Genomic DNA, 26,955 nt, shown 5'->3' with positions numbered 1-26,955 from the left:
GAGGTCGGTTTTCTCTCCAGATCTTTAAACACTCTGCCCGAAAGAAAAATCACATCATTGCCTTAACACAGTGGCCCATCGAGTCTGCACTGACAACAATCCCACCCTAAGTCCCGAAATCCCACATATTTACCCTGCTCGTCTCCTCAAAACTAGGGTCAATTTAGCATGGCTAACCCACACATTTTTGGACTGCGGGAGGAAACCGGAGGAGACCCACGCAGACACGGGGAGAATGTGCAAACTCTACACAGACAGCCGGGAATTGAACCTGGGCCCTTGGCGCTGTGAGGCAGCAGTGTTCACCACTGTGCCACCGAGCTGCACCCGCGAGTCACGTAAAGCAGATTCACGCCAGCGAGGGGCGGGGAAAATCCGAAATCGCACTCTCGCTGGTGAGAGTCGTGACGTCCGAATCTTGAGCCCCCACCATCTATCTCGCAGGGAGTGAGTGCAGGTTAGAGACGCTCCCCCACCCCCCTCAGGGAAGTTAGCATCCAACCAAAACTCGACTCGCTGTCAGCGGCACAGGAGGGTCCCGGCCGTGAGCGAGGACGGAGTTTTTTTGGCCAACGTCCCAGGCGGCTGAACCTCCCTCGGAGCTGGGAAAATGTGAACGCTCTTTGGCAACGGAAAAGGCAGGGGCTGGGAAGAGGATGGAAAGGGAAACTCTGCGACAGGGCGGTAGTCAGGATATGTTTGATAACAGAAAGGATTGACGGCCAGGGGAGGGGGTAACGGGACAAGGGAAGAAACAGAAGATTTGTCTAGAGGAGGCATGAATGATGTGAAGGAGTTCCAGGATTTTGACCCAGCGACAGTGAAGGCCGAAAAGGGGATATAATTCCAAGTCGGGAAGGTGTGTGTCTTGGAGGAGGAACCTTGGCTTTATTAATAGGGGCTAAGGCGGTAATTTGGTAATGTTAATGCTTGACTCCCCCACTCCCACCCTCCTTCCCCCCGACTCCCCCAAAGCACGGGGGGAAGGGAGGATAGGGGAGGGTTGACTTGGTAAAACTGATCACCCATGATCTTAAAACGAGGAAGAGGGATAGAAAAAGGAGGGAAGACAGGAAAGCGAGACAGAAGGCGAGAGAGAGAGAGACAGTGGGAGAGAAATGAAGGAGGAACAAGGCTAGGAAGGACAGACAGTCATGAGAGGAATGAGCGAACAGCATCCCAGACAGCGGGCGGACAACAGAGAGAGAAAAGAGCAATAGTATCTTGTGATTTACTGTGCGTGGGTGATCTGCTGTTCTCTTATATAATAAACAATTGAGCTTACTGTACATAGTTTCAGAGAGAAAACAAAGACCTGCATTCATATAGCACCTTTCATAACCACAGGATGTGCCTCAGCGCTTAAGGACCAATGAAGTGTAGTCACTGTCGCATTATGGGAAACACGACAGCCAATGTACACAGAGCAAGATCTCACGAACAACAACAAAAAGGGTGGCACGGTGGTTAGCACTGCTGCCTCGTAGCACCAGGGACCAGGGTTCAATTCCAGCCCTGGGTGACTGTCTGTGTGGAGTTTGCACGTTCTCCCCGTGTCTGCACGGGTTTCCTCTGTGTGCTCCGATTTCCTCCCACGTTCCAAAGATGCGCAGGTTAGGTTAATTGGCCATGCTAATTTGCCCCCTGGTGTCCCGAGATGTATAGGTTAAGGGGATTAGCAGGGTAAAAAGTGGGCTGTTGGGGAGAAGGGCCTGGGTGAGATACTCTGTTGGAGATTGGGTGCAGACTCGATGGGCCAAATGGCCTCCCTCCCCACTGTAGGGATTCTATAATCTTTGTCTGTATAGCACGCGAGAAACAATACTTTTCACTGTTACGTTAATACATGTGACAATAATAAACAAATCAAATCAAACCAAATCAAATCTAACCGTTGTGCCACCGTATGATCCTGCATTCAGAGTGTAGGAAGCGAGGTCACAAATTAGCAAGCTGGACCATAAAGGAAATAACCTCCGGATTACCCCCATGCCAGGTGAAAATGAGTATAGGGCTATAAGGCAGCTGAATGTATGGCTGGAAAGATGGTGCAGGAGGGAGGACTTTAGATTCCCGGGACACTGGGTGGGGGCGGGGCGGGATTTTCCAGCCACACTTGCCCCAAGACCGGAAAAATCCGCCTGAGGTCAGTGGAGCTTTGCATGGTCCTGCCTTGCCCGCGGACACAGGTATATTTTTGTCTTTTGAAAAGCATTTATGTGGCTAAGACGGGTATGGAGGGATAGGGGCCAAACGCGGGCAATTGGGACGAGCTTTTAATGGCGAGGGCTGTAAACCTCTGTGATGTTATGACTCCGAGATTGATAAGGAGGAAGTGTCTGACCGTCAATACTCGAAACGTGGGAATTTCTGTCAGCGTAGCGTTCCTCGAAGATCCATGTCAGTGCCGTTTTTTTTTTGTTTCGCAAGGAGTGTGAGAAAGGCTAAAGGTTGAGTGAAAGTTACGGAGTGGGGGATGGGAAATGGAAGAGTTGTCCTGTTCTCGCAGTTTCTTTCTGCTGGCTACAGCCCATTAATACCAGCCATGATTACCCGTCACGCTGTTTTCCCAAAATAGGACGGATTCTGCAAACAGCGTGGAAAATGCCTTCGGATTGTTTTTTTTTAAACTGGTGAAAGTCAATGTTTTTGTTGGTTGGTTGGTATGATAGAAACCAGCTGTTTCCCAGCCAGTAATGTACTTCAGAGGATCTGCTGTAGACAGTTCTGCTAGTGCGTGGGAAAGAGCTACAGTAATAAACCTCCTTTGTGCACAGACCAAAGCGACAGCAGTTCTCAAAACCACCCTACCTGCTGGTGGACGGTCATCGTGTTCCTGGGGCAAAGTCTCCAGGCGACACCTCTCTCTCTCTCTCTCTCTCTCTCCTGCCTCTAACAAGGTTATCAAAATCTTGACTGCCACTTGTAAATATCTTGGATCTCATTGACTCATTAGCGGGGGTTTGGGGGGGGAGTTTTCCAGCGAATCCTGGAAAATTCGCGCCCAAGGTCAAAGGATCTTTGCATGCTCCTGCCCCGCCCACCATAGCAGGTGGGAAAATTCCGCCCGTAGAATTTTAAGCGCAAAAAGAGACCCTTCCGCGCCCCCCTCGGAACCACGCTGGTGCTACCTGGCAGCCAGTGAGAAAAGGGAAAAAATAAGGCCGGCCCTCATTAGTGCCGTTCACAACCTCAGGACATCCCCAGAGACATCCCCGCACTCTAATAGGGCCACAGAACACTGCAATGGAGGATACGCAGCAGCCAAATTACGCACAGCAAGATCCCACAAAGTGGTAATCATAGAATCCCGACCGTGCAGAAGGAGGCCCTTCAGCCCATCGAGTCTGAACCCCCCTCCCACCCCCCCATCCCACAATCTCACCCAGGCTCTGTAACCCCACATATTTACCCTGCTGGTCCCCCTGACATTAAGGGGCAATTTAGCCTGGCCAATCCACCTAACTCGCGTACCTTTAGACAGCAGAAGGAAACCGGAGCACCCGGAGGAAACCCACGCAGACGCGGGGAGAGCGTGCAGACTCCACACGGACAGTGAGTGACCCACGCCGGGAATCAAACCCGGGTCCCTGACTCTGCGAGGCAGCAGTTTTAAAGTTTATTTATTAGTCACAAGTAAGATTTACTGGTGCTAGCAGTGCTAACCACTGCACCACTGTGCCACCCCTAATGATGCACGTATCATTTTTTTTTAGCGTGATGTTGGCTGAGGGGTAAATATTGGGCAGGACCACAAGAGGTGGGGGGGGGGCGTACTGTGGGGAGGGGGGAGGTTAACTCTCCTGCAGTTCTCTTCCACAACGCGGTGCCCTGGGATCTTTCTTACTGACCTGCGAGGCCAGATGGGGCCTTGGTTTGTTATCTCAGCAGAAGGGCGCTACCTCCGACAGCGTGGCACCCCCTGAGCGCTGCACTGGGAGTGTCAGCCTGGGCCGTGCGCTCAGGTCTCCGACTGGGACCTGAAAGTCGAAGCCTCCCGACTCAGGCAGCAGGAGTGCTGCCCCTCGGAGCCGCTGCTGCTAGTGACCAGATCGCCTCGCCTCAGTGACGTCAGTCTGGGGGTGAACGTGGGCCAGGACACTGGGGAAAGCTCTCCGGCTCTCCCTCGTAACGGAGCCGTGGGATCTTTCACTTGCGTCTGAGCGGATTAGATGACAGCGGGGACCTTGGTGGTTTTTTTTTCCCCCTTGAAAACCTGTAGCTGTGGGGAGGCAGGAACGTGAGGGAAGCGGCCTGTCCCTGTCTGAAGGCAGCAACAGCCTTTCCATGAGTGTCTTAAATTGATTCAATGTGACACTCTGCGCATAGGTCTTGGCAGCGAGGCAGTGAGAGGCAGCCAGATTCCTTGGAGCCTGGCTCTGTCACAAGGCACAAGTCCACGAGACAGCAGGCAGCACAGGGTGGACTTTGCAAAGCTGCAAGTTATTTCTGGTGGCGGCCCCCCCCCATGTTGAAAAGCCGAAGCAGATGCGACCGTAGGCTTGTGTTAGTTTGGTGGGGGGGTGGGGGGGGGCGTTCTCTGGGGGTCTTCTTTAGGCTCCCTGGTGCTGTGAAGGTCAATGGCAATTTATCCTGACACCCGCCACCTCCTCTCCCAGCAGGGACGGGGACGACTCGCAATAAAAAGCAGATCATTTCTGCGGTTGCCTCAAGCCTAAATTGAGGAATTCCCAGCCAGCCTTTCTCTCTCTCCCAACGGATCCTTAGAAACCACCTCTTTGATTGGATCCAGGTTCAATTCCCAGCTTGGGTCACTGTCTGCGTGGACTAGGGGGCACAGCCTCAAGATAAGGGGGCGGGCTGCAGTTTCGATCGGAGTTGAGGAGGAACTTCTTCACTCAAAGGGTGGTGAATCTCTGGAATTCTCTGCCCGTTGAAGTGGTGGAGGCTACTTATATTTAAGTCACGGGTTAGATAGGTTTCTGATAGACAAGGGGAATTAAGGGTTATGGGGAGAAAGCGGGAAAGTGGAACTGATCCACGACAGATCAGCCACGATCTTATTGAATGGCGGGGCAGGCTCGAAGGGCTAGATGGCCAACTCCTGCTCCTATTTCTTTTTTTATGTTCTTTTGAGTCTGCACGATCTGCCCCAAAACACGGACAGCACGTTAGCACCGCTGCTTTACGGCTCCAGGGGCCTGCACTCGATTCTCGGCTCGGGTCACTGTCTGTGTGGAGTTTGCACGTTCTCCTTGTGTCTGCGTGGGTTTCCTCCCATGGTCCAAAGGTGTGCGGGTTAGGTTGATTGGCCAGGCTAAAGTTGCCCCTTGGTGTCCTGAGATGCTTAGGTTAGAGGGATTAGCGGGCAAAATATGTGGGGACATGGGGGTAGGGCCTGGGTGGGATTGTGGGCGGTGCAGACTCGATGGGCCGAATGGCCTCTTTCTGCACTGTAGGGGTTCTATGATTCTCCCCCCATGTCTGCGTGGGTGCTCCTGTTTCCCCCCACACTCCGAAAGACGTGCTGGTTAGGATGCTCTGGCCATGCTAAATTCTCCCTTAGTGTACCCGAACAGGTGCTGCAGTGTGGCAACTAGGGGATTTTCACATTAACTTCATTGCAGTGTTAATGTAAACCTACTTGTGACTAATCGATAAACTTTAAAATCTTTCCTAAATATCTAATTTGGCTGCGGGTGTGAAGCCAGTAAATGGGGGTGGGGACAGAGGGATGTCGCGTTTTGTCCAATTACATACCCGTCAGATACCGCACCTTTTTTTTTACTGAGCCTAAAGGCTCTACAGAAATGTTGTTTTTTAACTTTTACAGCCAATGTTCATTTCATTTATCTTTTTTGGCGTTATTTCTGGTGGCGGCGATGGAGGAAACCCACACAGACACGGGGAAAGTATGCAAACTCCACACAGACAGTGACCCAAGCCAGGAATCGAACCCGGCTCCCTGGTACTGTGACACAGCATTGCTAACCATTGTGCGGTCACTGTTTGTTAAAGCCTCGGCTAATTTGCGTGCATCAGACTCCCACAAAATCAATGCAATGTTGACAAGCTAATCTGATTTAAGTTGAAAGATCAATATTGACAAGGACACAAGGGAGAAACTCCACTGTTCTCCTCCACATGGGATAAGATATTGTTTTCCATGTATACTTCCATGGAATGTGGGTGTCGGATCTGGTGCCCATCCCTAGTTAGAGTTTAACGGCTGGAGGTTCCTGCCCAACATCTCAGACAGTGCTGCACTCTGTCAGTAGGGCTGTCAGTCAGGGTTGTACCCAAGTTTCTGCTGTGTACTTTGAACCCAAAGTCTTCTGGATTCAGAGGGAAGAACGCTGCCTCCTGAACCACAACTGGGAATGACCCCAGCCACTATTTTGCATTACCCTCCCTAAAATGGTGGAGTTTAGTGTAAACCTTCTTGGTTGGGATTCCCTCTGGAATCCCACATACCCCAGCCCAGGCACAATGTCACAATGAGGCAGGCAAGGCAGGGCCTTGGACAGGAAGCCTGCCCAAGCCCCTGTGAAGACCCTTAAGCGACCACTTAATAGCCATGTAGGGGCCTTTCCCACTCTTTTATTCATTCTGGGACATGGGCATTGCTGGCTAGGCCAGCATTTATTGCCCATCCCTAGTTGCCGTCATTCAGAGGGCAGTTGAGAGTCAACCACATTGCTGTGGCTCTGGACTCACAAGTAGGCCAGACCAGGTAGGGAGAGCAGATTTCCTTCCTTGAAGGACATTAAGAAACGGTTTTTCTGACAGTCAACAATGGCTTCAAGGCTATCAGTAGATTCTTAATTCCAGTTATCTTTTATTGAATTCAAATTCCACCATCTGCCGTGATGGGATTCGAACCCAGTTCCCCAGAAACATTAGCTGAGTTTCTGGCTCTGGAGTCTCATGTAGGCCAGACCAGGTAAAGACAACAGATTTCCTTCCCTAAAAGACATTAGTAAACCAGATGAGTTTTTCTAACAATCGACAATGGTTTCATGGCCATCCAGATACTAATTCCAGATATCTTTTACTGAATTCAAATTCCACCATCTGCTGTGACGGGATTCAAACCCAGATCCCCAGAAGATTAGTTGAGTTCCTGGATTAATAGTCTAGCAATAAAACCACCAGACCATCACCTCCCCAGCATCAGTTTTTAGGCTGGCAGGTGCTGGTTGGAGTAAGGTGCCAAATAATGTTAGAGTTGTACAGAGCATTAGTTAGGCCACAGCTGGAGCACTGTGTGCAGTTCTGATCTCCTCACTATAGGAAGGATGTGATTGTACTAGAGAGGATACAGGGGAGATTCACCAGGATTTTGCCTGGGATGGAACATTTGAGCGATAAGGGGAGACTGGATAGGCTCGGATTGTTTTCTTTGGAGCAGGGAAGGCTGAGGGGGGACATGATTGAGGTGTATAGGATTATGAGGGGTTTGGACAGGGTGAGTAGGCAGTCGCTGTTCCCCTTGGTTGATGGATCAATCACAAGGGAGCATTGTTTTTGGGTGAGGGGGATTTGAAAGAAAACTTTCTCGCTCCGAGGGTTAGTCTCAGTAATGGGGACCATGGCAATCGCTGACTCAGAAGGTGGTGGGAATGTGGAATGCCCTTCCTGGGAAGGTAGTAAAGACCAGAAACTTCTCAATCTTTGTAAAAAGTATTTGGATAGAACTTGAAACATCATAACATTCAAGGAAATGGGACAAGTGCAGGAAGATGGGATTAGCGCTTTTAGTGGTAGATATTGTCAGTGCAGACTTGATGGGCCAAAGGGACTTTGTGTGCTGTATTGAGTCTATGACTCGGAAAGACGTTTTAACCTCTGATGTTGCGAATGTTTATATTAGCCCCCTGAGATTATCGAATGGTGCAGTACAGAGGCCATTCTGCCTGTGGTGGATGCCTGCCCGAGTCCTGAGTATCCCTTTATGTAATATCAATGCACATTCTCTAAATTACATTTTTTTCCTACACGCAACAAGTTTTGGCAACTCTTTTCCCCATCCTGTCAAAAGAAAGTAATCCGGCGCATCCCAAAGTGTGTGTCGTGCCTTAACCCATGTCTTGCAGCCAGGGAAGGTGGCGTTGTGGCAGCATCACTGTGCTGGTAAGTCAGAGACTCAGGCTATAGCTCTGGGGACGTGGGTTCGAATCCCACCATGGCAGCTGGTGAAATTTTAAATTCAATTTATAAACCTTCAATTATAAAGCCAATCTCAGTCATGGTGACTGTGGCAACCATCTGACTGTCATGAAAACCCATCTGGTTCACTAGACTCCCTTTAGGGGAAGGAATCTACCTTCTATATGTGACTCCAGACCCACAGCACTGAAGCCACTCAGTTCAAGGATAAATAGGGATGGTGAATAAATGCTGCCAACCACCTCAAGTTCCATAAAAGAATAAACTAGCTCAGCCAGACTCAGTGCTTCTCAAACTTTCTTGTCCGCTTAAGAACTCTTGGACCATCAGACTGTCCTCAAAGTTTATTTATTTACTAGTGTCACAAGTAAGGCTTACATTAACACAGCAATGACTTTCCTGTGAAAATCCCCCAGCCACCACACTCCAGCGCCTGTTTGGGTACACTGAGGGAGAATTTAGCGTGGCCAGTGCACCTAACCAGCATGTCTTTCGGACTGTGGGAGGAAACCGGAGCACCTGGAGGCAACCCATGGGGAGAAATTGCAGATTCCGCGCAGACAGTCACCCAAGCGGGAATCGAACCTGTGAGCCAGCAGTGCTCACCACTATGGCACCGTGCCACCCTCACACACCAAAGCTCATTTGTCACCATAACCAAACTGATCAGAGTGAATGGGAATTTATGGAATTAATAAATACTTTGCTGCCTTTTCATCGCTCAATGTCATAACTGTGAGGTCATTCTTTTTTTCAGTTAATATCAGATGTAAATTATTAATTCACACCACAGATAAAAGTACAGATGTTTATTCATACATAAACATTAACAATGGAAGATTTGTCCCATTCATTTGAAATATTCAAACTAATACGTGTTATAAAATGTCACAATGACCTTCCAGGAAAATATTACTTAACTCACATCCATACGGATTAAAAAAAATTAAACTGGAACATAAATCATGTTTCTAAGACTACATTGTTGTAGCTCCCGTTTATGACACCTCGTGCAGTGCATGTGGGATCCGGTCCAGTTTCGTGACGCGACGTGTCTGATGGGGCTGAACGTTCCGGCCTGCTCTCTCGAGTGCCCCTCGGCTGTGGAATTGCATGTCAATGACTTGTATTTTCTGGACTTGTGCAAGAACCACCTGGAGGATCCTCGCTGAGGCCTGTGCTGTGTGGAGAACTGTGTGGCTACTTTGCAAGTGTCCTACACCTTGCGGGTTGCACTTTCCTGTTTCTTTCACATTCCTCTCGGAACAGAGTACAGGAAGAGAAGGTTCGAACTCCTCTGTTCCTGGCCATTTGTGTACCTTTGATTTTCATCACTCCATCATTGGAATTCATAGAATCATAGGATCAAAGTGCAGAAGGAGGCCATTTGGCCCATCGAGTCTGCACTGGCCACAATCCCACCCAGGCCTTATCCCCATAACCCCATGCATTTACCCTAGCTGGTCCCCCTGACATTGAGGGGCAATTTAGCATGGCCAGTCCACCTAACCCGCATTAGGTTAGGTGGGAGGAAACTGGAGCACCCGGAGGAAACCCACACACTCACGGGGGAGAAAGTGCGGACTCCACACAGACAGTGACCCGAACTCGGGTCCCTGGTGCTAATCACAGTGCCACCGTGCCTCATCGTCCACGCTGATGAGACGCAAAAGCTTCGAGCCCTTTCAGTTAACGTGACTTCCTAGACTCTACATCTGACCCACAAACACAACACAACTCAACGTGCAGAACCATTCCTTTGCGCCTTCTCCTTTAATCGTTCTTAAGGTGTGGGGCATTGTTGGCAAAGCATTGCTTTCCCAATTCAAGTTGCCACTTCAGAGGGTAGGTGCAAGTCGATTCACACTTGCGCAGCTCTGGAGTCGGTGAGGATTAGTGTTGCTTTGCTGAAGAAGCTCCACCTGAAACATTGGCCCCGATTTTCTGGTGGGAGTGACAGTGAAACTCTCCATCCTTTAGCTGCTTAAACTGACAGCGACTCAGGGAGTCCGCATTTGTGCAGAATAATGTGGAAATGTTTCTATCAGTGATTCTTCGCTCCCCCCCACTGAGGGTGCACTGTTAAAGTCCCATCAGAATGCACTTTCTAACCAATCAGTGAATTAATGAAAATTCCCATGTTAAATTGTTTGTCTTGCGGTGTAAACCCGCTTGTCACATAAGGTTTTGCTGGTCACTTGGTATTTCAAAGAACAAGGAAAATTCAGCACAGCAACAGGCCCTTCGGCCCTCCAAGCCTGCACCGACCATGCTGCCCATCTGAACTAAAACCCTCTACCCTTCCAGGGACCGTATCCCTCCATTCCAATCCTATTCATGCATTTGTCAAGATGCCCCTTAAAAGTCACTACTGTATCCACAGCCTCCCCCAGCAGAAAGTTCCAGGCCCCCTACCAGTCCTTGTGTAAAAAACTTGCATCTCCTTTAAACCTTAGCCCCTCGCACCTTAAACCTGCACCCCCTAGTAATTGACTCTTCCACCCTGGGAAAAAGCTTCTGATATCCACTCTGTCCACGCCCCTCAATCTTGTAGACTTCTATCAGATCGTCCTTCAACGTCCGTCATTCCAGTGAGATGAAACCAAATTTCTCCAACCTCATAGCTAATGCCCTCCATACCAGGCAACATCCTGGTAAATCTTTTCTGTTCCCTTTCCAGAGCCTCCACATCCTTCTGATAGTGTGGTGACCAGAATTGAATACTATATTCCAAGTGCAGCCTAACTAAGGTTCTATAACACTGCAACATGACTTGCCAATTTTTAAACTCAATGTCCCAGCCAATGAAGGCAAGCATGCCGTATGCCTTTTTGACTACCTTCTCCGCCTACATTGCCATTTTCAGTGACCTGTGCACCTGTACACCCAGATCCCTGTGCCTATCGGTACTCTTAAGGGTTTTGCCATTTATTGTATAAGAGCCTATTTCAGAACCTGAATATTGCTGAAAAAAGAGAGATGTTATCGAAGCTTTTCATCTTGCACTCATCATGCCAAATGCAGGAATGCCAAATTTCAAACCGTCACAACAATTGCAGGAGAAAAGGGTGCCAGTTGGTTGGCTCTGATTGGCCAAACTGTTACCATGGAGAGAACAGTGGGGAACTATAGACTGCCTACGCTCCTGGGTAATAGGCAGAGTGCAGACAATATTTAATCAATCCACCCTTACAGAATAATAAAATGCACTTCCTATTTGATGTGATTGTAGAATTGGGCAGTACTTACTGAAGAATCCTGACTCTGCCAATAGCTACACTGACAACTAATTTAGATAATCAGTCACACTGTCATCCTCATCCCAATCTCCATTCGCCACCTACCAGGATATGGTGATGGGACAGATAACAAAACCCTTCATTGCTGCCTGGGAACGAACCCTTGCCTCAGCTGTGCTTTGTATTTTTTAATTCATTCATGGGATAGTTAAGAGTCAACCACATTGCTGTGGCTTTGGAGTCACATGTAGGTCAGACCAGGTAAAGACGGCAGATTTCCTTCCCTAAAGGACTTTAGTGAACCAGGTGGGTTTTCCTGACAATTGACAATGGTTTCATGGGCATCAGTATATTCTTAATTCCAAATAGTTTTTATTGAATTCAAATTCCACCATCTGCCGTGATGGGATTCGAACCCGGATCCCCAGCTGAGTTTCTGGATTAATAGCCTAGCAATGATACTATTAAGCCATTGCCTCCCTCCCAGAACTAGTCCCTAGTGTAATTGTGACCTCAGTATCCTGCTGATTCACTTCCTGGAATGGACGGCTGTTAGAGGCGTACTGGGCTTTATTCCAAAGCTATTGGGGAATGTCAGTCATTTGTGATCACATGATTGATGTAGATGTGAAAATGCAAACATTTCATCCTTACTCATTCATCCAAAAAACCATTCTGAAATGCTTCCAAAATTATTGCCTTCACTCCCAACCGAGCCAGCTAAGATGCTTAAAGTTTGTTTATTTGTGTCATAAGTAGGTTTACATTAACATTGCAACTAAGTTACTGTGAAAATCCCCTAATCGCCACACTCCGGCGCCAGTTCAGGTACACGAAGGGAGAATTTAGCAACGCCAGTGCACCTGACCAGCACGACTGTAGGAGGAAACCGGAGCACTTGGAAGAAACCCACACAGACACAGGGAGAACATGCAGACTCCGCACAGGCAGTGACCCAAGCTGGGAATCGAATCCGGGTCTGTGGCGCTGTGAGGCAGTAGTGCATGCCCTCCTGACCTGACACCAGTCCAGAAGGGGTGGCACAGTGGTTGGCGCTGCTGCCTCACAGCGCCAGGGACCCAGATTCGAACCCTGGCTTGGGTCACTGCCTGTGCGGAGTCTGCATGTTCTCCCCGTGTCTGTGTGGGTTTCTTCCAAGTGCTCCGGTTTCCTCCCACAGTCTGAAAGACGTGCTGGTGAGGTGCATTGGCCGTGCTAAATTCTCCCTCAGTGTTACCCGAACAGGCGCCGGAGTGTAGCAACTAGGGGATTTTCACAGTAACTTAACTGCAGTGTTAATAAAGCTGACTTGTGATGTATCAACTTGGAAAAAAAAGTCACCGTTTAACTGCTCTGTCCACTTGTCCCAATCTCACCATTTTCACCCGTTGACAGAAAGATTCCTGATTCTTTAGGGAGTCTGTTGAACAAAATATTTTTAAGACGTTGTGTCAGGAAAGCAGCCACCCCTGGCTTGTCAGCATTTATTGCTCAATCCAGCTGCCCTTCAGAGGGTGTCGGATAAGCCGCTGGAGGTACCATAGCTGTCAGAGATTCCAAAGGGGAAACGTAGCTGCCTGAAATCACAGCTCGTTCTGACAGGGGAGAATCTCCCTCTGACATTGTCTTGTCAGTGACGCATTAATCCCTTGTCATGGCTCAGCTCATCAGCAGGTTGTTCAAGAGGGAACCTCCTCTGGTGAAAGGCCCCTCAGAGTAACACTGAGGTGCTCATGGGATGGAACTGAAATATTTAGGTTCATTGCATTTACAACCCTCCCTAAATAATTAACCCGCGCGAAATACTTACTGCTGCTTCATCCTAACGTGTCTCTGCTTTGCCGTGTCCCTGAGGAGGCCTCGCCATGCAAAGAGCTAACTCCCTAATTTTATCACTATGCCTCCATTGGCAGCACTCTTCCCCCTCTGCCTTGAGTTCCATTCCCAGCCTTGAGCCAGTAATCTGGGCTAGCCATCCGCCTTCCAATGTAGCCGGATCAAGGAATCGGCAACTGGAATTGTAGAATGCTTGCAGCGCGGAAGGGGACCATTTGGCCCATTGGCCGAAACTCTCCTGGGGTGGGTGAGATTCCCACAACAGAAATCTCCGTTGACCTTGGCTGGGATTTTATAATCACGCCCCACCGAGGCCGTAAAATCCCACCCCGTTGTGTCCGTGCTAGCCCTCTGAAGGAGCAATTCACCCAATTCACTCGCCCCTGAGGCCCTCCAGAAATTCCCCGACAGTGCGAGGCAGCAGTGCTAACCACTGTGCCACCGTGCCACCCAGTCCTCCTGTGCTATGTGCGTAAAACAATGGTTCAGCCTCAACTGGGGCATTGCGACCCCTCATGATTATGAATATCTTTGTTAAATCTCCTCTCAACCTTCTCTTCTCCAAGGCAAACAGTCCCAGCTTCTCCCACCTCTCTGCTGAACTGAACTTCCTCATCCCTGCTACCATTCTCATGAGTCTTTACTACACACTCTCTCTAACGCCTTAACACCCTTCCTGACGTACAGGACGCAGTTGAGGCTGAACCATTGCTTTACGCAGATGGCACAGAAGGACATGGGTGGCACAGTGGTTAGCACTGCTGTCTCGCACTGCCAGGGACGTAGGTTCGATTCTCGGCTTGGGTCACTGCCTGTGTGGAGTCTGCACATTCTCCCAGTGTCTGCATGGGTTTCCTCCGGGTGCTCCAGTTTCCCCCCATCATCCGAAAGACACGCTGGTTAGATACATTGGCCGTGCCAAATTCTCTCTCAGTGTATCCAACAGCTGGAATGTGGCGACTAGGGGATTTTCACAGTAACTTCATTGCCGTGTTAATGTAAGCTTACTTGTGACTAATAAATAACTTTAAACTTTAGGAGGCCATTCGTTCCATCATTATTTTGTGTTCTCTTTGAAATTAAGCTGTCCAATTAATTGTTCTTCCCCATTCTTTCCCCTGATGAAAGGTCACTGTATTTTTTTCCTTATCAATTATTTTTGAAAGTTGTTGAATCTGTTTGTGTCGCCCTTTCGGGCAACACATTCTAGAATCATAGCAACTCATTGCATCTTAGAAATGTTTTCATTTCTGATCTTGTTCTTCTGTCAGTGAAGCTGTGAAGGAATGAACAGGAGCAAAGGAATGGTGAAAAGCCATTTAGCCCTCAAGGCTGCTCCACCAATGAGTGAGACCATGGCTGATGGATCCACTCCAAATTCCCAACCTTTCCCTGATAATCTTTCACCTCCTCGCTCAGCAAGAATCTATCCAGCTCTGTCTTAAAGATATTCGAGACTGTACCTCCACTGTCTTTTGAGGAAGAAATTTCCAGAGATTCACCACTCAAGAAGTTTCCTCATCTGTCTTAAACGGACGACCCCTTATTTTTAAACCGTGCCCCCTAGTTCTAGATTCTTCCACAAGAGGAAACATCCTCTCCACATCAATCCTGTCAATACCCCTCAGGATCTTATATGTTTCAATCAAGTCTACTCTTACTCTTTTAAACTCCAGCAGAAACAAGTCCAGCCTGTCCAACTTGCCTTATAAAACAACTCACTCATTCCTTTTTGTTCATTCATGGGACATGGGTGTCGCTGGCTGGCCAGCATTTATTGCCCATCCCTAGTTGCACAAGGGCAGTTGAGAGTCAACCACTGTGGCTCTGGAGTCACAGGTAGGCCAGACCGGGTAAGGACAGCAGATTTCCTTCCCTAAAAGACATTAGTGAACCAGATGGGCTTTTCGGACAATCGACAATGGTTTCATGGACATCAGTAGATTCTTAATTCTAGATTTTTTTTACTGAGTTCAAATTCCACCATCTGCCATAGCGGGATTTGAACCCGGGTCCCCAGAACATTAGCTGAATCTCTGAAATAATACTCTGATGACAATACCACAATTGGAATTGGCCATTGGCCTCCCCCATTCCAGGTATTAGTCTGGTAAACCTTCTCTGAAATGTTTCCAAAGTACTTACATCTTTCCTTAAATAAGGAGACCAGTACGATACACAGTACTGCATCTGTGGTCTCACCAAAGCCCTGTACGACTCTCCGTATTCCAGATCCCTTGATATCTTGAATAACAAGAATCTATTAATCTCAGCTTTAGAATGAACAATTGTTCAAACATTGATTGCCATTTCTGGAAGATAGTTTCCAATCTTCTGTCAGCCTCGCGGTGTAGAAATGCCTCCCATTCTCATTCCTGAAGGGATCCGGCACTAACACTTAGATTCTTCCCCGTTAGCCCCAGAGTCCCCAACCAACAGAAGTAGTTTCCCTCTCAATCCCTAATATGACCAATGGGAGCAAGATGTAAGGGTCAGCTGTCCCAAGAAACCATGGATCCAATTACAGAGAGATTTAATAGTCAGCTGACCAACTGATTCACTATAAATAAATAAGGAGCTATGTAGAATTGTGGAGAGCTTGGAGTGGCCCAGGGTGAGGCCCCAAGTTTGGAGTAATGATGTTTCTTTATTAAACCCTATTTTTGATTTATAAATTGGAGTAAGTTTTGTTGTGTTTTCATAAGCTGCATTTTGAAGAGCTCCTTCTGAAGAAACAAAGCCAGTGCGTTGCAGTCAGTGTAAGAACAGCTAACCATAGTTGCAGCTGTATAAGGTGCTGGTGAGGCCACACCTGGAGTACTGTGTACAGTTTTCGTCTGCTTACTTGAGAAAGGATATACTGGAACTGGAGGGGGTGCAGAGAAGATTCATTAGGTTGATTCCGGAGTTGAGAGGGCTGGCTTATGAAGAGAGACTGAGTAGACTCAGGATATACTCATTGGAATTCAGAAGAATGAGGGGAGATCTTATAGAAACATACAAGATTATGAAGGGAATAGAACCATAGAAAATTACAGCTCAGAAACCGGTCTTTTGGCCCTTCTTGTCTGTGCCGAACCATTTTTTGCCTAGCCCCACTGACCTGCACTTGGACCATATCCCTCTACACCCCTCTCATCCATGAACTTGTCCAAGATTTTCTTAAATGTTTAAAGTGACCCCGCATTTACCACTTTATCCGGCAGCTCATTCCACACTCCCACTACTCTCTGCGTGAAGAAGCCCCCCCTAATATTCCCTTTAAACATAAGAACATAATAACATAAGAAATAGGAGCAGGAGTAGGCCAACTAGCCCTTCGAGCCTGCCCCGCCATTCAATAAGATCATGGCTGATCTGTCTTGGCTCAGTTCCACATTCCCGCCCTCTCCCCATAACCCTTAATCCCCTCTCTTATCAAAAACCCATCAACCCGCGTCTTAAAAATATTTAGCGAGGTAGCCTCCACCACCTCAACGGGCAGAGAATTTTTCTCCTTTCACCCTTAACCCATGCCCTCTGTTTTTTTTCTCCCCTAGCCTCAGTGGAAAAAGCCTGCTTGCATTCACTCTATCTGTACCCATCAAAATCTTATACACCTCTATCAAATCTCCCCTCATTCTTCTACGCTCCAGGGAATAAAGTCCTAACCTATTCAATCTCTCTCTGTAACTCAGCTTCTCAAGTACCAGCAACATCCTCGTGGACCTTCTCTGCACTCTTTCAACCTTATTTACATCCTTCCTGTAACTAGGTGACCAAAACTGTACACAATACTCTAAATTCGACCTCACCAATGCCTTATACAACCTTACCATAACATTCCAATAGATAAGATAAGGAATAGGTAAGATAGAAGCAGGAAGGTTGTTTCCACTGCCATGTGAAACTAGAACTAGGGGGCATAGCCTCAAAATAAGGGGAAGCAGATTTAGGACTGAGTTGAGGAGGAACTTCTTCACACAAAGGGTTGTGAATCTGTGGAATTCCCTGCCCAGTGACGCAGTTGAGGCTACCTCATTGAATGTTTTTAAGGCAAGGATAGATAAATTTTTGAACAGTAAAGGAATTAAGGGTTATGGTGAGCGGGTGGGTGAGTGGAGCTGAGTCCACAAAAAGATCAGCCATGATCTTATTGAATGGTGGGGCAGGCTCGAGGGGCCAGATGGCCGACTCCTGCTCCTAGTTCTTACGTTCTTACAACATTGATCTTTCCCACACAGGGATGTCTTGTAAAAGACATTGGTGCGTGGTTTGATTCTGTGGTTTTCTCTGGAGCAGCAGGAAGAATAAGTTATAACTCTAACTTGCTCTGACAGCTGTAATACCAGAGGGAGATTGATGGTTTCCAATGGTTACCCATAACGTCGGGGATTTTTTTTTTCTCTCCTCTCTCTTTTGCATTTTTAAAGCACACAGTGGATGAATAATAGGTGTTTGCATTCATTCGTTCAACAGTTCCCAGGAACTGTGTGTCTGAGGTGATAATTGCTAAGTGCTGTGGGGATGTTTGTTCTTTGTGTGACGTGTTGTTGAACAGGCACAAATGGTGATTAGAAACATCAGCGTCAAGATGCCAAAGGGTTCCTCTCCACCGCAATAAGGGGTACAGGATTGGAGGACGGGGAGACCCTATGTAAAATGGCAGGATTGATGGCCATTAGCCTGGGGTTTCCCACCCTCCAGGGTTGTCCAGGAGTCTTGTAGATTGAAAAATTAATCCCCTTGGACGCAGTGTCCAGCAATCCAGGGGGAAGAAAAATCACTTGGTGTTAAAAAAATTTCATGGGTTTATTTTTCTTATTCATTCGCGGGATATGAGCATCGCTGGCTGGCCAGCATTTATTGCCCATCCCTAGTTGTCCTTGTTCAGTGGGGAGTTGAGAGTCAACTACATTGCTGTGGCTTTGACCTCACATATCAGCCAGACTAGGTTACTGACTCCCGACAGTGAAGTACAAGGCACTGGTGAGGCCGCAACTGGAGTACTGTGTGCAGTTTTGGTCCCCTTATTTGCGAAAGGATATATCGGCCTTGGAGGGAGTACAGAGAAGGTTCACCAGGCTGATTCCGGAGATAAGGGAGTTAGCTTATGAGGAGAGATTGAATAGACTGGGTCTGTACTCGTTAGATTTTAGAAGGCTGAGGGGGGATCCTACAGAGAATTACGAGATTATGAAGGGGATGGATAGGGTAGAGGTAGAGAGATTCTTTCTGCTTGGAAAGGATAGCAGACCTAGAGGGCACAGCCTCAAAACAGGGGGGGGGGGCGCAGTTTAGAACGGAGTTGAGGAGGAACTTCTTCACTCAAAGGGTGATGAATCTCTGGAATTCTCTGCCCATTGAAGTGGTGGAGGCTACCTCGCTGAATATATTTAAGTCACGGGTAGATAGATTTCTGATAGACAAGGGAATTAAGGATTATGGGGAGAAAGCGGGAAAGTGGAACTGATCCACTTCAGATCAGCCATGATCTTATTGAATGGCGGGGAAGGCTCGAAGGACTAGATGGCCTACTCCTGCTCCTATTTCTTATGTTCAAGATCTTAAGTACTTTTGAGGTGAAGTTGAAACATGGCAGCCAGATTGAACACAAGCAACAATGATGTTGCTTTTGGCCAAATAACCTCTATTTGTGATGTTGACTGAGGAATGAATATTGGCCAGAACACCAGGGAGAACTCTTCAAAATAACGTCAGATGATTCCTTACGCCTGCCACGATGTGGAGTTGCCGGCGTTGGAATGGGGTGGGTACAGGAAGTAGTCTCACAACGCCAGGTTAAAGTTCACCAGGTTTCTTTGGCAGCACAAGCTTTCGGAGCCCTGCCCCTTCATCAGGTGAGGGGACGATCGGTGCTACTCTGCATTGAGATCGATGGGGGAAGGAGGGAGGCCATTAATCGGGGTCGGGGAGAGGGTCTGCTGGGGGGGGAGGTTGTCTGCACTGCAGGGGGTGGGAGCTGGAGATCAGAGCAATCTGGGATGGGGGGGACCAGGAATTGTCTGGGGGCGCAACTGGGCCATTGGGGGTGGGTGTTGGAGGGGCAGCACCGCAGGGGTCCTGGGCCGGGAGACTGACCATTCAGGGCCACTGCGCGTGCGCAGAGATCCATTGGTTTCAGCCCCCTGAGCAGGAGTAGGCCTTGGCTCCTGAAATCTGATGACACTCACGCTGTTGGCCTCTTCATTGCACAGAATATAGGAGATTCTAGTCTGAACTCCCACTGAAAAGACCAGCGTGAACTACAGACAGTCACCCAAGGCCAGAATTGAACCTGGATCCTTGGCGCTGTGAGGTAGCAATGCTAAACCATTGTCTCCTACCAATGGTGGAGTTTTGGCACTGGGCATTGGTCCTGGCCTTGGATAGAAGGTGAAGGAGTGTGAGGGGTACTTTGAGCTAAAGAGTAAGGGTAGTGCACATTCTCACACCTGTGTGTCCACAGACACCATCACTGTTGGTCCAGGGCGTGGCTGTGGGACAGAAATATTCTGGCAAAGGAAGATGGAGAGTGAAGCCGTTCTGCAATGAAACTGGAGTGAATTAGAGCCATTGAGGTTGAAATCAATGGATTCTTTTTTATTGGATGAGGGCAAGAGATATGGGGCAGAAGTTTCCCGTCCCACCTGCCACTGGAATTGTAGGCAGGACAGGATAATGTAAAGGCCCGCTGACCTCGTGCGGGATTTTCAAGTCTTGTGGCGATGAATATTGGCCAGAAAACTCCACCCGTGCAGTCAAGATGTGCAATTGGAGTTGAGCTACAGACACAGAGAGAGAGAGAGACATATAATCCTAAGGTGCAGAAAACAACCATTCGGCCCATCGAGCCTGCACTGACCACAATCCCACTCAGGCGCTATCCCCGTAACCCCGCATATTTACCCTAGTTAATCCCCCTGATACTAAGCGGTAATTTAGCACGGCCAATCAACCTAACCCGCACGACCGTGAGAGGAAACCAGAGCATCTGGGGGAAACCCAGGCAGACACGAGGAGAATGTGCAAACGCCACACAGACGACGACCGGAGGCCGGAATCAAACCCGGGACCCTGGCGCTGCGAGGCAGCAGTGCTAACCACTGTGCCACCACGCCGTCAAGAGCTGACTGTGTGGTGGAGCAGGTTTGATGGGCTGAAAGACTGCAAACGGCTAGTCTGTAGTCTTTCCGCCCCAAATTGGGATAGGATAGGACCAGCAACCTGCTGGGACATTCCTGAAATACAGTGTAGAAACACCCCGAGCAATGAATCTCCCGTTCTGTAGAGGAGTCATACAGACTCGAAACATTAACTCTCTTTCTCTCTCCACAGATGCTGCCGGACCTGCTGAGTTTATCCGGCATTTACTTTATCTCTTTCACCCTTCCCCTCTACCCTGCTGACATACCAGAGACAAGCCCCAAATCAGCTCACCCCAAGTGTACAACCTGGGAGTTAATTGGGAAAGAGTGAATCTGGTGTGACTTTATTTTGAATGAGTGGGGAATTATTATAAGACAGTCCACTCTGCCAAAACACATTCCATAAAAAACTTTCCACATTTAAAATTGATACCTCTGTATCTATATCTACATATAAGTGTGTTTTTGGCTCATGTAAATACAGTTTTACAGCGCTGTGCTAAATCCTGATAAATGCTAAGACATTAGATTTTGGTGTTAGGTTCTGTGTTTTGGATATTAGTTTTCTTTCACTTTTTTATTTTAAGTACTTTTCTGTCATCCACTTGTTGCTGAGAAGTGATGGACACAGATCAGTGACACTGTGCAGACGTTGCAGTGTTTACCCTGTGACACTGTGCAGACATTGCATTGTTTATCCTGTGACACTGTGCAGACATTGCAGCGTTTACCCTGTGACACTGTGCAGACATTGCAGCGTTTACCCTGTGACACTGTGCAGACATTGCAGTGTTTACCCTGTGACACTATGCAGACGTTGCAGTGTTTACCCTGTGACACTGTGCAGACATTGCAGTGTTTACCCTGTGACACTGTGCAGACATTGCAGTGTTTATCCTGTGACACTGTGCAGACATCGCAGTGTTTACCCTGTGACACTGTGCAGACGTTGCAGTGTTTATCCTGTGACACTGTGCAGACATTGCAGTGTTTACCATGTGACACTGTGCAGGCGTTGCAGCGTTTACCCTGTGACACTGTGCAGACATTGCAGCGTTTACCCTGAGACACTGTGCAGACATTGCAGCGTTTACCCTGTGACACTGTGCAGACATTGCAGCGTTTATCCTGTGACACTGTGCAGACATTGCAGCGTTTACCCTGTGACACTGTGCAGACATTGCAGCGTTTATCCTGTGACACTGTGCAGACATTGCAGTGTTTATCCAGTGACACTGTGCAGACATTGCAGTGTTTATCCTGTGACACTGTGCAGACATTGCAGCGTTTACCCTGTGACACTGTGCAGACATTGCAGCGTTTATCCTGTGACACTGTGCAGACATTGCAGTGTTTATCCAGTGACACTGTGCAGACATTGCAGTGTTTATCCTGTGACACTATGCAGACATTGCAGTGTTTATCCTGTGACACTGTGCAGACATTGCAGTGTTTACCCTGTGACACTGTGCAGACATTGCAGTGTTTATCCTGTGACACTGTGCAGACATTGCAGTGTTTATCCAGTGACACTGTGCAGACATTGCAGTGTTTACCCTGTGACACTGTGCAGACATTGCAGTGTTTATCCAGTGACACTGTGCAGACATTGCAGTGTTTATCCTGTGACACTGTGCAGACATTGCAGTGTTTATCCTGTGACACTGTGCAGACATTGCAGCGTTTATCCTGTGACACTGTGCAGACATTGCAGTGTTTATCCAGTGACACTGTGCAGACATTGCAGTGTTTACCCTGTGACACTATGCAGACATTGCAGTGTTTACCCTGTGACACTGTGCAGACATTGAAGTGTTTACCCTGTGACACTGTGCAGACATTGCAGTGTTTATCCTGTGACACTGTGCAGACATTGCAGTGTTTATCCTGTGACACTGTGCAGACATTGCAGTGTTTATCCTGTGACACTGTGTAGACATTGCAGCGTTTATCCTGTGACACTGTGCAGACATTGCAGCGTTTACCCTGTGACACTGTGCAGACATTGCAGTGTTTATCCTGTGACACTGTGCAGACATTGCAGTGTTTATCCTGTGACACTGTGTAGACATTGCAGTGTTTACCCTGTGACACTGTGCAGACATTGCAGTGTTTATCCTGTGACACTGTGCAGACATTGCAGTGTTTATCCTGTGACACTGTGCAGACATTGCAGTGTTTATCCTGTGACACTGTGCAGACATTGCAGTGTTTACCCTGTGACACTATGCAGACATTGCAGTGTTTACCCTGTGACACTGTGCAGACATTGCAGTGTTTATCCTGTGACACTATGCAGACATTGCAGCGTTTGTCCTGTGACACTGTGCAGACATTGCAGCGTTTACCCTGTGACACTGTGCAGACATTGCAGCGTTTACCCTGTGACACTGTGCAGACATTGCAGTGTTTATCCTGTGACACTGTGCAGACATTGCAGTGTTTACCCTGTGACACGATGCAGACATTGCAGTGTTTATCCTGTGACACTGTGCAGACATTGCAGCGTTTACCCTGTGACACTATGCAGACATTGCAGTGTTTATCCTGTGACACTGTGCAGACATTGCAGTGTTTACCCTGTGACACTGTGCAGACATTGCAGCGTTTACCCTGTGACACTGTGCAGACATTGCAGCGTTTACCCTGTGACACTGTGCAGACATTGCAGCGTTTACCCTGTGACACTGTGCAGACATTGCAGTGTTTACCCTGCTTTACAAACACTCAGATCTTGTTTAATTATTCCTGCATCCTTTCCCTGTTCTCATTCCCTCAGCATTCCCTCACCCATCAAACTTACCCCCCTGACTTCCCTCACTCACCCCCCCCTTCTTTGCTTTCCCTCGCTTTCTCTCCTGCTTCCCCCAAATTCTACCACTCTCCATCACCTTCCCCACACACCCCTGAGGTATCCCAATCACACGCCACTCTATCCCAGTCTTCCCGCTCTCTCCTACCTTATCCCATTGTCCCACTCTCGCCTTCTCTACCCCACCCTCCCCTGCGGTACTCCACCCTCCCCCTGTACCCCACATCCTTCCCTTTCCCCTGACCCTTCCACTGCGCTCCTCCCCTCCCTGCCCCTGATCTCCTCCGCCCTCTCCTACTCCCTCAACTTCTACCACTCTCCCAACCTCACCCGCCCTCCCCCAATCTCCTGCACTCTCTCCCACATTCCCCCACTTTCCCACATTTCCACACCCTCCCTCACTCTCCCCAATTTGTCTTACTCTCCCCCTCCCCCACTTGCCCAGCCCCCCTTCCCCCCCACCACCCCAATCCTCTATGCCACTTTTTCAAAGCATGGAGAAGGTTTGTGTAAAAGTATTAGTGAATATCTTCTCCCTAATTGGCATTCTGATTTTTTTTTTCCCCCTCTGGGATTTGGCCTCTTCCAGATGGTTATGGGCTGTTGTGGGGTGACAGAGATTGGGAGGGGGAGGTGGGAGTGAGAGGGTGGAGGTGAGAGGGTGAGGGGGCGGTGAGGGGTGGGGGTGAGGGACGAGCGAGAGAGTAGGGGTGGGGGTGAGAGTGTAGGATGCAGTGTGTTTTTTGTGATGCTGTGAACCTCATGGCGAAGGGTTTGCTCTGTTCCTGTCAAGTCCGAGTGTTCAAATGCTTGCCCAATTTGGAAGTGGCCCAAATCTGACTCTGGAACATTCTTGACCACCCACCCCCCCCCAGCCCCTCCGCCTACATCCTGCTGGCCTTGCTCTCTGCCCTCCAGAGTCCAACACAACTTGCAAAGGGATGAGTATCACAACACAAGCCAATCTCGTTTTCATACAAGCCTCACCATCTGCACTCGTTGCAATGATAATGTCACAGTAAAGGTGAACCTCCATTTCTAGGGCACCTTTCGTGACCTTAGGATGTTCCAAAGAACTTAAGAGCCAAAATATACGCTTTGTGCACAGCAAGATCCCACAAGCTGCAGCGACTGGAAAATGTGTTTGCGTGACAAATGTTGGCCAGGGTGCAGAGGAGACCTCCTCTCTTGTACTTCATTCGGAATAGTATCGCAGGATCTAGAGGGCAGGCGGGGGCTCCCAGTTCACCACCTGAGCTGGAAGGCGGTGCAGCATTTGATAACGGGTTGGGGTAAGGAACTGCAGCCCGCCCGCTGGTTCACAAGCCCAGCCGCTCCAAGGATGACCTCTGACATTAAACCGAGGCCCAGAAAAGATTCTGTGGCCCCATTTCAAAGAGGAGAAGGCAGGCGGGGCGCGGTTGTCCAGGGACCGGCAGGGGAAGCGGGGAGGTGGGGGGGTGCCTTGTACATAAGAACTAGGAGCAGAAGTGGGCCACCTGGTCCCTTGAATCTGCTCCACCATTCAATAAGATCATGGCTGACCTTTTCGTGGACTCAGCTCCACTTACCCGCCCGCTCACCATAACCCTTAATTCCTTTACTGTTCAAAAATCCATCCATCTTTGCCTTAAAAACATCCAATGAGGTAGCCTCAACTGTTTCACTTGGCAAGAAATTCTACAGATTCACAACCCTTTGGGTGAAGAAGTTCCTCCTCAACTCAGTCCTAAATCTGCTCCCCTTTATTTTGAGGCTATGCCCCCTTGTTCTAGTTCCACCTGCCAGTGGAAACAACCTTCCTGCCTCTACCTTATCTATTCCATTCATAATCTTATAAGTTTCTATAAGATCTCCCCTCATTCTTCTGAATTACAATGAGTATAGCCCCAGTCTACTCAGTCTCTCCTCATAAGCCAGCCCTCTCAACTCCAGAATCAACCCAGTGAATCTCCTCTGCACCCCCTCCTGCGCCAGTATATCCTTTCTCAAGTAAGGAGACCAAAACTGTACACAGTACTCCAGGTGTGGCCTCACCAGCACCTTTCACAATTGCAACATAATCTCGCTGTTTTTAAACTCCATCCCTCTAGCGATGAAGGACAGAATTCCATTTGCCTTCTTAATTACCTGCTGCACCTGCAAACCAACTCCTTGTGATTCCTGCACAAGGACACCCAGGTCCCTCTGCACAGCATGATGCTGCAATATTTTACCATTTAAATAATAGTCTATTTTGCTATTATTCCTACCAAAATGGATGACCTCACATTTACCAATGTTGTACTCCATCTGCCAGACCCTCGCCCACTCACTTAGACTGTCTCTATCCCTTTGCAGACTTTCAGCGTCCTCTGCACACTTTTCTCTGCCACTCATCTTAGTGTCATCTGTGAATTTTGACACACTACACTTGGTCCCCAACTCCAAATCATCTATGTAAATCGTAAACAATTGTGGTCCCAACACTGATCCCTGAGGCACACCACCAGTCACTGATCGCCAACCAGAAAAATACCCATTTATCCCCACTCTTTGCTTCCTGTTAGTTAATCAATCCTCCATCCATGCTAATACATTACCCGTAACACCGTGCACCTTTTATCTTATGTCGCAGTCTTTGGTGTGGCAACTTGTCAAAAGCCTTCTGGAAATCCAGATACACCACATCCACAGGCCCACTGTGCATGCAATGTTCTCAAAGATTTCCACCAGATTAGTCAAACATGACCTACCCTTCATGAACCCATGCTGTGCCTTACCAATGGGGACAAATTATATCCAGATGTCTTGCTATTTCTTCCCTGATTCAAGCATTTTCCCTACTACAGAAGTTAAGCTAACCGGCCTATAGTTACCCGTCTGTAGCTGGTGCCCTGGCCAATATTTATCCCACAAAGAACCATCACGAAAACACGTGAGCTGGTCATTATCACATCACTGTTTGTGGGAGCTTGCTGTGCACAATTTGTGTTTCCTGCATTTTGACAGTGACCACACTTCCAAAGAACAAGTACCTCGTTGGCTGTAGACCGCATGTGGAATCCCTGCAGTTGTCAAAGGCGCTGGCAATTCTTTGCTTTCCCGTGTGATGGTCATTGTTTGTAACTGGGCTACTGCTTCGTTTGATTTGATTCGATTTATTATTGTCACATGTATTAACAGTATTGTTTCCTGCGCGTTATACCGACAAAGCATACTGTTCATAGAGAAGGAAAGGAGAGGGTGCAGAATGTAGTGTTACAGTCATAACTAGGGTGTGGAGAAAGATCAACTTAATGCAAGGTAACCGCTTGATATTACAGACAAAAAACCTGGCTAAGTTTAACGTGATTCACATCACTGCTGTACTGATTAATCACATGATTGTTTACAATCCCGTAAACAATCCTTTTGTCTCTTTGAACATCCACGTTCTTCACATCTTGGCTCTTCTGCAACTTGGAGATTAATTTATTTTCTCTCTCTCTCTGTCCGTTCCAGCATCCTCTTTGCAGATATCGAGGGCTTCACCAGCCTGGCTTCACAGTGCACGGCCCAGGAACTGGTCATGACTCTCAACGAACTCTTTGCCAGATTCGACAAGCTCGCATCTGTAAGTGAGTGCCGCGGGGAGGGGGCAAACGCTTACACTCCAGCCTTGCCCTGTCCAATCGGTGTTTACGGTCGTAACATCAGAATGTAAAAACTAGGAGGAAGAGTAGGCCATTCGGCCCTTGGAGCCCCCTCCTGGGTTTAACTTTATTTATTAGCGTCACAAGTAGGCTTACATTAACACTGCAATGAAGTTACCGTGAAAATCCCCTAGTCG

The 26,955-nt window shown here is 48.2% G+C and overlaps 1 protein-coding gene across 2 annotated transcripts in view; it reads left to right on the top strand.

Moving 5' to 3' along the window:
- adcy5 (adenylate cyclase 5) overlaps nucleotides 1-26,955 on the top strand; it is a 292,719-nt gene that overhangs the window by 168,406 nt on the left and 97,358 nt on the right. For both annotated transcript variants that reach the window (XM_080199523.1, XM_080199522.1), the window contains exon 4: nucleotides 26,628-26,739. In XM_080199523.1, coding sequence (XP_080055649.1) covers nucleotides 26,628-26,739 — 112 coding nt within the window. The remainder of the gene's footprint in view (nucleotides 1-26,627; nucleotides 26,740-26,955) is intronic.

The sequence above is a fragment of the Carcharhinus amblyrhynchos genome, chromosome 11, assembly GCF_965287045.1.
Source record: "Carcharhinus amblyrhynchos chromosome 11, sCarAmb.v2.hapA, whole genome shotgun sequence".
In the NCBI taxonomy this organism is placed as follows: Eukaryota; Metazoa; Chordata; class Chondrichthyes; order Carcharhiniformes; family Carcharhinidae; genus Carcharhinus; species Carcharhinus amblyrhynchos.
Note: the sequence above shows the minus strand (reverse complement) of the source record. Positions and strands in the feature narration are given on the sequence as shown.